At 36.5% G+C, this 10666-nt stretch overlaps 1 protein-coding gene and 1 long non-coding RNA gene across 4 annotated transcripts in view; one reads left to right on the top strand and one right to left on the bottom strand.

Moving 5' to 3' along the window:
• The window catches only part of SCLT1 (sodium channel and clathrin linker 1), a 217658-nt gene that overhangs the window by 6049 nt on the left and 200943 nt on the right, over window positions 1-10666 (bottom strand). For all 3 annotated transcript variants that reach the window (XR_015250225.1, XM_086704243.1, XM_086704244.1), the window contains one exon: window positions 4719-4797. Coding sequence is in view for 2 of the 3 variants with exons in the window: in XM_086704243.1 (XP_086560369.1) it covers window positions 4719-4797 (79 nt within the window). In the remaining variant the exon portion in view is untranslated. The remainder of the gene's footprint in view (window positions 1-4718; window positions 4798-10666) is intronic.
• Window positions 4791-10108, top strand: LOC147581766 (uncharacterized). Its single transcript, XR_015250226.1, has 2 exons — window positions 4791-5060; window positions 9642-10108. It is a non-coding gene; the product is annotated as an uncharacterized LOC147581766 (long non-coding RNA).

Genomic DNA, 10666 nt, shown 5'->3' with positions numbered 1-10666 from the left:
GGTTTTTGCCTGCTTTCTCCTCGAGGATTTTGATGGCTTCCTGTCTTACATTGAGGTCTTTCATCCATTTTGAGTTTATTTTTGTGTATGGTGTAATAAAGTGGTCCAGGTTCATTCTTCTGCATATCGCTGTCCAGTTTTCCCAGCACTAGTTGCTGAACAGACTGTCTTTATTCTATTGGATATCCTTTCCCGCTTTGTTGAAGATTAGTTGGCCATATGTTTGTGGGTCCATTTCTGGGTTCTCTATTCTATTCCATTGATCTGAGTGTCTGTTCTTGTGCCAGTACCTTGATGATTACAGCTTTGTAGTATAGCTTGAAGTCTGGGATTGTGATGCCTCCTACTTTGGTTTTCTTTTTCTTTTTCTTTTTTTTTTTTAATTTTTTTTTAACATTTATTTATTTTTGAGACAGAGAGAGACAGAGCATGAATGGGGGTGGGGCAGAGAGAGAGAGGGAGACACAGAATCAGAAGTAGGCTCCAGGCTCTGAGCCGTCAGCCCAGAGCCCGACGCGGGGCTCGAACTCACGGACCGCGAGATCGTGACCTGGGCTGAAGTCGGACGTCTAACCGACTGAGCCACCCAGGCGCCCCGGTTTTCTTTTTCAAGATTGCTTTGGCTATTCGGGGTCTTTTCTGGTTGCATACAAATTTTAGGATTGTTTGTTCTAGCTCTGTGAAGAATGCTGGTGTTATTTTGATAGGGATTGCATTGAATATGTAGATTGCTTTGGGTAGTATCGACATTTTAAAAATATTTGTTCTTCCTATCCAGGAGCATGGAATCTTCTTCCATTTTTTTGTATCTTCCTCAATTTCTTTCATAAGCTTTCCATAGTTTTCAGTGTATAGATTTTTCACCTCTTTGGTTAGATTTATTCCTAGGTATTTTATGGTTTTTGGTGCAACTGTAAATCGGATCGATTCCTTGATCTCTCTTTCTGTCGCTTCATTGTTGGTGTATAGGAATGCAACCGATTTCTGTGAGTTGATTTTATGTCCTGCAACTTTGCTGAATTAATGAATCAATTCTAGCAGTTTTTTGGTGGAATCTTTTGGGTTTTCCATATAAAGTATCATGTCATCTGTGAAGAGTGAAAGTTTGACCTTCTCCTGGCTGATTTGGATAAAAATCTGAATATCATTTTACCCCTTATAAAATGCAAAGAGAGATCTCCACATTAATAGTTGTTTTTTTTTTTTCAACGTTTATTTATTTTTGGGACAGAGAGAGAGCATGAACGGGCGAGGGGCAGAGAGAGAGGGAGACACAGAATCGGAAACAGGCTCCAGGCTCTGAGCCATCAGCCCAGAGCCCGACGCGGGGCTCGAACTCAGGGACCGCGAGATCGTGACCTGGCTGAAGTCGGACGCCCAACCGACTGCGCCACCCAGGCGCCCCCACATTAATAGTTTTTAAAATTATACTTTGACTAAATTGTTCTTTTCCCCCTCTACATGTTACCAAAGAAAGTGAATGAGAGGTTAAGAACAAGACTTTCAATATATGACATTACCCTTGAGAAGCTAGATCACTGCTTCAGAATCACCTGGAGTTTGAAAACACAGGCTGTTGGGCCTCACAACTAAAACTTCAGTAGGATGGGATGAGTTGTGAGAATATGTACTCCTACCAAGTTCTTAGTTGGTGTTGATGCTGTTTGCTGGTGCATTTAGAACTACTATGCTACAGGGGCACCTGGGTGGCTCAGTCAGTTAAGCATCTGACTCCATTTGGGCTCAGGTCACGATCTCGCAGTTTCATGGGTTCAAGCCCTTATTGGGCTCTGCGCTGACAGTGCAGAACCTGCTTGGGATTCTCTCTCTCCCCCCACTCTCTGCCCTTCCCCCATTCATACTGTCTCTCTCAAAGTAAAAAGTAACTACTATGCTACAGCAAGCTTCTAGAGACACTGCGACATTGCCATTCTTTTACTTTTTTTAAATGTTTATTTATTTTTGAGAGAGAGAGAGAGAGGGAGAGAGAGAAAGAGAGAGAAAGAGAGAGAGAGAGTTCGAGCAGGGGAGAGGCAGAGAGAGAGGCAGACACAGAATCCCAAGCAGGCTCCAGACTCTGAGCTGTCACCACAGAGCTTGATGCAGGGCTCAAACTCATGAACTGTGAGATCATGACCTGAGCCAAAATCCAACGTTTAACCAACTGAGCCACCCAGATGCCCTGAGACATTGCCATTCTTAAAGTTCACTTAAAATTCAAGGAATGGGTGGCTCAGTTGGTTAAGTGCCCAACTCTTGATTTTGGCTCAGGTCATGATCTCACGGTTTTGAGATTGAGTCCCATGTAAAACTCCACGTTGAGCATGGAGCTTGCTTGGTGATCTCCTCTCCTCTCCTTCTCCTCTCCCTCTCCCCTGCCTTTCCCCTTCCTCTCCCCTCCCCTCTCCCCTCCCCTGCTCATGTATGGACTCTCTCTCAAAATAAATTAAAAAAAAAAAAAAGAAATAGGGTCTTTGCTGATGATTAAAGTGAGGTTTTAAGGTTTTTAGGGTGGATCCTAATCCAATATGCCTAGTATCTTCATAAAAAGGGAAAATTTGTACATGGACATGTACAAGGGGAAGACTGCAGGAAGACACAAGGAGAACACCATCTACAAGCCAAGCAATTCTGGAAGCCACCAGAAGGTAAGAGAGAAGCATGGAAGATTCTTCCTCAGAACCCTCAGAGGGAACCCATCCTGTTGACTTCTTGATTTTGTACTTCTGGCCTTCAGAATTGTGAGACAATACATTTCTGTTTTTAAACCATCAAGTTTTAATATTTGTTAGAGCTGCCTCAGGAAACTATACGGACATCATGAATATAAATCTGTCATAATATGCTGTCAGGCAGACAAGTTCAAAGAAATTATCAATTAAAAAAATGTACTAGTGCTCTCCATACCTACTAGCCTGAAAAAAGAAAAGTTTTGTACAACTAGAATTGTTATGTAGTTTTCTGGCACCTGTCTAAATTGAGAGAGTAATACCAGTCTAATCAGGAATAGTAAGAAAAACACATTTTCTATGAAGAACTACATCGTTCCCAGACCCTAACATATAAGTGATAACAGTGAATGTCATGTCTAGTAATAAAAAGTGCTGAAATAACAATATATTGCTAAAATGAGCTTATTATATATTTTATTGTGCCCAAAAGCAAAATGAAATTTTATGAAGAGAACCATATTGGCTGTTTCAATTTACCAAGATATTTAAATATATACTCTTAAATTTAAAAGGTACATCATTAACACTAGAAAAAACTTGGGGGAAAAAAATCCCATCATCTCTAATAATCATTTTCATAGGTTATCATCAGACTACATATAATATGCATTTTTCCATGCTTAACCATACATGTTCCATGGTTAAGGCACAGTCTAGATTAGGTAAATCATAATATATGCAACTGTTCTTTTTTAACTGATCATTTTGGTTGCTTTTGATCTTCTAATATTATTAACATTATTGTGTTGAATATCTGCATTTATTTTTTTCATATTTTAAATTATTTCCTTAAGTACAGATTCCTGGAAGTAAAAAACTACAGTAAGTATTTTTTTTTAACGTTTATTTATTTTTGAGACAGAGAGAGACAGAGCATGAACAGGGGAGGGGCAGAGAGAGAGGGAGACACAGAATCTGAAAAAGGCTCCAGGCTCTGAGCGGTCAGCACAGAGCCCGACACAGGGCTCGAACTCACGGACCGTGAGATCATGACCTGAGCTGAAGTAGGACGCTTAACCGACCGAGCCACCCAGGCGCCCCAAAAACTACAGTAAGTATTTTAATGGCTATTGTTTGTTTCCTAAATGGCTCATATCAATTTATAATGCTTTGAAACTTGAGAGTAATTATTTCACTGTGACTTTTATAGATGGCCACAAAAATACAGCAGACCATAATAGCCTATTGATGAAATTCCAACAAATACATTTAACATTAGAACATCAAATGAAGAACTAGAGTTCTAGAAAGCTCTAATCATAATCTAGAATTGTTAACTTTTTTTTTTTAAAGATTCAAAGAGAAAAATGGTGAACTTTTGCTGCATTTAGCTCTAAAGCATTAATTAATCTAGGAGTGGCTGGGTGGCTTAGTTGGTTAAGCAGCTGACTTCAGCTCAGGTCATGATCTCACAGCTCGTGAGTTCTACCCCTGCACTGGGCTCTGTGCTGACAGCTCAGAACCTGGAGGCTGCTTTGGATTCTGTGTCTCCTTCTCTCTCTGCCCTTCCTCTGTTTGTGCTCTCTCTGTCTCTCTAAAATAAACAAACATTAAAAAAAAAATAAAGCATTAATCTAAAGGAGTATTTTAATGTATTCCAGTAGGCAAAAGTAATTACTACATATCTTTTGTGCTGGATTAAAACAAAATAAGAGGAATGGGCTAACAAATATAATCTTAGACATGCTTAGAAATGAAGGGGATCTTAACACATTTTCTGCAACACTGCACAAGTTATATTGGTGAAAATGAAATAAGAGCTCTACCTTTTGTCATTTACATATGATGAATCACTGACTTTCAAAGCTTTTATTTACATTATAAAATGTGGACTTTTAGGGTTATGGATGATTTCTCTACAAGGAATACTCACATCTGTATGGTCATTTCCAAGTAGAATTAATTTGGAGTTGGCTCAGGTAAAATTCTATAACATGTGTATCAAGCTGCAGCAGAAAGTACTTCCCGGGAGAGTCATTATCTTACCTCAACTACCTTTTCATTTGCCATTTCCAGCTGAGAAAGCAGCTCTTGGGTATGAAGTTTCTGTCGACTCAGCTCACTCCTATTAATCAAGAGACATCCCCCCAACCAAAGCCATTAATATAATTGTTCAAAAATGTAATAAAAAAGAATCCTTTTTAGTGAGATATATGCTCATGTTTTGAACAAAATTATCTTATGTGCAAAATAAGGTCTGTGATTAATAGACTATATTTTACAGGACTCCTTACTTTATAAAATGCACATGAATTCTGGAGACTGGCTGTACAACAATGTGAATACCCTGGACACTATTGAACTGTACACCTTAAAATGACTAAGATGGTAAATTTTATGTGCATTTTATTACAACTAAAAAAATGTTAAAATGTTAAATTTTATGTATATTTTACCACCAAAAGCGGAAAAAACCCACACATGTATATTCAGAAAGCGCTCAAGTGTCTTCAATATTATTATCTTGAGGTATTATTTGGCATTAAAATGAATATATATCCACATTAAACAGATACAGTATTTGGTACTGTAAAATCTCATAAGCTATCGTGATTCTTAGCTAGAGTATGCATTTTTAGGATTCATATACAGTGCTTCTTAGAGGAATTCAGTTCTTGGAAATTGAAGGTAATGTTAATCACTCCAACATCATTTCAGTGTAGTATATTCAGGATTGGTATTTATGTTTTGGTTGTATATGTGCTATATTTTATACATTCATATCCTTTATGCTTTAATAGCTGTGTTTATCCTATGCATTGTGCTGGCTGTCTTTTTTCTTTTCTGTTTTTAATCCAACATATAAGCATTGTTTTACTTTTGGCCAAAGGTATTTTGTTCAAGAGTCTCAATTTAGAAGTAGGTACAATGGGGGTACCTGGGTGCCTCAGTTGGTTCAGTGTCTGACTCTTGATTTCAGCTCAGGTCATGATCTCATGGTTCGTGAGTTCAAGCACCGCATTGGGCTCTGTGCTGACAGAGTAGAGCCTGCTTGGGATTCTTTCTGCCCCTCCCCCCACTCGTTTTCTCTCTCTCTCTTCCATAAACAAACAAACAAACAAACAAACATACACATAACAAAAAAAAAGTAGATACAATGTAGTCTCAAAAATAATTTTAGGGGTTCCTGGGTGGCTCAGTCGGTTGAGTGGCCGACTTCAGCTCAGGTCATGATATCATGGTTCATAAGTTTGAGTCCCACATTGGGCTCTGTGCTGACAGCTTGGAGCCTGGAGCCTGCTTCAGATTCTGTGTCTCCCGGTCTCTCAGTCCCTCCCCCGTTCACACTGTCTCTGTCTCTCTCAAAAATAAAACATTAAAAACAATTTTTTTTAAAAGACCAAATAAATTTCTGAGTATTAAAATACTCTGTTAATTCAGGACTAGTTTTTATCTTTGACCTTACTTCTGCTTAAATAAATCAACAAATTAACACTTCTAAAATAACTTCAGCTTTAAAGTTTTTCCAAATGAGCTGCATGGTGTAAAAACTTGGTAAGCCCCTCAGGTGTCCTACATTTGAATGAATAGTTGTTAAAATCTTGAGCAAGCAATCTGTTATAAATACATAGGAGAGAACAAAAAATAATGTCACCCACAAATCAATTCCACAAATATTTACTGAACACTATGGGCCAAGAACAACACATAGCTGTTGCCATAATAGAACTCAGAGGGAAATGCCTTATTCTAACTCAGTGGCTTCATCCATATAGAACACTGACAATGAGGAAGAAGACTGAGTATCTATCATGGATTCTATGACAGACAAACCCAAATGTTTTATCTTTGCTATATTTTGGTAATAATAATGTAGAATAAATCACTGTGCAAAAAGTACCTTGTGTAGCTTAAAATTACTGCTTCTCCTCAACATGATATAACAAAGAGAGGCAAAATGACCAACGTGGCCGGTCTTCTAGGCCAAATTAATTAAAGGTAAAATTATGCACATTAGTGCTGATGAGAAATAACCTTTGAGTAATACTGAGATTAAAATGATACAGTGATCCCATTTATAAAGTTAGCCAACATTCAGTTTATATAAAACCTTTTCAGAAAACACCTTCTGCATAACTTGATGCCTAAACCACTTACGCATGACAATTTATAGGATAGTCTCCACTCGTGCTCTTCTCTCTCTCAAAAATAAACATTGAAAAAAATAAAAAAAACATAATTTATATGATAGTAATAATTTCTAACAAATACTATTAAATAGTGATTTTTCACAAAATTTAGGACCACAAAGATCAAATTATTAACTTTAAGTTATTTTAAATCCATGTAAATACTTATTCTGTTGTGCATCAACTTTAAGTTATTTTAAATCCATGTAAATACTTATTCTGTTGTGCATCACCCCCACTGGATGGTGAGCAAGTTTGTTATTCATCTTTGTATCCTTACAATCTGGTACTCAACAGAGCTTGGCAAGTAATAGTGAAGATGATGGTGATAAGAACAGCAAACACTTTCATAGTGCTTACTATATGCCAGGCACTTTGGGTGTTTTATTTCAATTAACTTATTTGGTTTTCTTGATAACCCTATGAGATCCCCAGTTTTACAAATGAGAAAATTTAAACACATGAGAATTTTAACAATAAAGTTAAATAAAATAAAATAAAATTTAAACAAATGAGAAATTTAAAAATAAAGTTAGGTCATATAGCTAGTCCAATTGTAGAGTCAGGATTCAAAAACTGGGCCCTTTTGTTCCAAGGTCTGTGTTCTTAACCACTCCCCTACACTGCAACATGGCAGGCAATTGCTAAATGTTAGCTGAATGAATATGTGAAAGAATATATATGTGTGAGTTTGGGTACTAGACATCCTAGGAATATAAATATTTATAAATTCACTTAAAAAGCTAACACATTATATAGCTTTATTTCTGACTTCTTCCCTAAAATGTTATATTCAAATTTAACATGCCTAATATCAAACTTTTTGATTTTTTCCTGAAAACCTACTTCTCATCTTGCCACTCAATTAACAATTTTTTTTAAGTTTATTTATTTATTTTGAAAGACAGAAAGAGAGAGAGAGAGCAGGGAAGGGGCAGAGAGAAAGGGAGAGAGAGAATACCAAGTAGATTCCACTCTGTCAGCACAGAGCCCAATGTGGGACTTGAACTCATGACACTGAAATTGTGATCTGAGCTGAAACCAAGAGACGGGATGCTTAACCAAATGAACCACCCAGGTGCCCCTTGACACTAAATTTTTATATCAGTGACATCCTTGCCCTCATTGCCTACGTTAAACCACCTCAACTCTATTTCTTATCTTCTCTTAAATGCAACATCTAGTTTGCCCCTAAAGAGACTCCCTAAAGAGACTCTTCCTTTGCAATGTCTCTTGTATCCGTTCTTCATTTTTATAGAGCCTTAGCATCACAACTCAAGTTCTTATAACTTAATTTTTAGATTTATTACAAAAGCCAAATGCTCAGGCTTCTCAATATCAAGTGAAAAAATTTTGCAAAGTACATCACATTGCACAAAAAGCACTCAATATAGTGGTTTTCCATGTCTAACCCACACATCATGAATGTATTTCTCTAAGTCACTTTTATAATTTACTTCCTTAAATAATAACTTCCAGTGGCTTTCTGCTATTGGACAAAATAATCCAATTCCTGAGAGTGGCATTCAAAATCCCCAAAATTTTGTATACTATCTTTCCAACCTTATCTCCAATAGGAATCTTCTACTTCAGTTAGGTTCTCACTGTCTCACATACAAGCCATATATGTAACACCTTTAGACTCATGTTTATGTTATTTTCTGTATCCTTTGTTTAGATTTCCCTTTAAACTCTTAAGATTCCACCTTTGCCCCCTTCTCTTTCTATACCTCCTTTTCAGTTCATTTTAATCCAGACAGTTCTCTTCTCAAATTAAAGCTTTGATACTTCTTTTATGTTACAAGACATTTAGCAATTCTCTATTATGCAAATCATTTATATGTGTAAGCATACATAACATGTATGTATACACACACACTTCCCCAAGTATAATGGGAAACGTTTAAAGAGGGGATTGTTTTTAGTTTCCATAGTATTTACCACAGTGCTTTACATACAGGGTATCAATAAAAATGTGATTTATGGCTAAATTTCTGTAGAAAACCTGGCAGTTAGAAAATTTTATTCCTTATTTGTTCAACAAACATTTACTGAAGAATCTACCACAAAACATATTTTTAGATAAAGGTTATTTTTATTTATTTAGATTTATTTATATTCTAGTTCTTTCTAACAGAGGATTCGAAGTGCCTAAGAAAAGGTTATTTTTCAGTTATGCATTTCCTTCAATCTCACTTCTGATTGAAATTTTAGAAGGTATTAAAGGGTGGAGAGAAAAGTGGTTTTGCCAACTCTATCCCCTGAGACCTCCTAGAGTCTGCCTGTCAGTCTTCAGCAACTCCTTATTTCTTTGTCAGGATATTTCACTGCAGGGATAAAGGAAAGATGTGGGAGGATGATCTAACTCAATGTATTATCTATGAGAATTTTCTCTTCATTAGAGAACATAATTGAAAGTTCCCTATATCATTAGTGATTTAGGATAAACATAAAATAAGACTTCAGAGTTTCACAGTGGTATTACACTTGAAACACTCACCAAGTACAGCTATATAATCTCTTCATTGGAAATCTTTAACAACAGAAACATTCCTACCTATCAGGGATGATTTAAGTGTAGCCTGCCAGAAAGTAAAGAGACAGATGACATTTCATTTCTGTATGACATTATGGCACTTAAAGAATATTTTATGCTAATTAAAGAATTTAAATGAAGTTGTACGCAATTTCTCTATATAATTTCTAGTATATTACACAATATGTTACAAGATTTAAGGTAAAATTATTGTCCTCTACCAATTTTTTTTTCTTTTTTTAGAGAGAGCGCCTGTGCATGTGTGCTTGAGGGAGGGGCAGAGAGAATCTTAAGCAGGCCTCATGCTCAGTGTGGAACCTGATGTGGGACTTGATCTCCTGACCCCACAGATCATGACCTGAGCTGAAATCAAGAGTCAGACGCTCAAATGATTGAGCCACCCAGGTGACCCTATCTTCTGCCAATTTTAATGTAAGAGTATGTGAATGAGGAATTCCTTACAACACTGGGAACTGCTTAGCCCATCGGTGTCCTAACTACTTTCAGTTCACTTATATAATTAATATGTGACGGAAAATCCTAGTCATGCCTACAAAATGTAATTTAGAAAATACATTGTAAAATATAATTCATTTACTGCCTTCTGTATAAGTAAAATCTTACAAAATAATTTAGCAAATAAATGCTGTATCTATTAAGAAAACATTCAGTGCTTTTCCACAAAATATTCCATAAAATATTATAATCAACATTGATAAAGTCTCAAATTCATCAATTTGAGGTGAAAGTGGGTGGAAAGTGGGAACTAAGGCAAAGGTTCTCCATCTGTGGTCCACAGACAGGCTATATATATGTATGTTCACAAGCACCCTGAAACTATCTGCAAGATCTTGTGTGTTTATCTTTTCTGGGAAGAGGATCCATAGATTTCCTGAATTTTTAAGAGGTCTGAGGCCCAAGGAAGGATAAGGATTTTGTCTGGACCTCTAGTCTAGAATATACAAAATGTTTTGTTTTTTTGTTTTTTTGTTTTTGTTTTTAGATCTCTATGTTTTAAAGTATGACCACACTGATTGGAGTGTTTCAACGTTGAATGTCTTTCTTACAAAAACCACATCTATAATGTATCATCTATAACTATTTCCACTTCTGGCTTCATAAATGTGGTTCAAGCATTCAAAGGCACTTGGCAAGCAATCCAAATACAGAATTCTCTAAATCGTTATAGTATTCCCTCTATTCTTTTAGAGTTGCTTGTCCAAATGTATTTCAACAGCAAATTCTCCAAAGTATACAATTCGGTTTTG

Source organism: Puma concolor, chromosome B1 (assembly GCF_028749965.1).
Source record: "Puma concolor isolate L17-30 chromosome B1, mPumCon1.1.hap2, whole genome shotgun sequence".
Taxonomy (NCBI): domain Eukaryota; kingdom Metazoa; phylum Chordata; class Mammalia; order Carnivora; family Felidae; genus Puma; species Puma concolor.
This window is presented reverse-complemented; position numbering and strand designations above follow the sequence as displayed.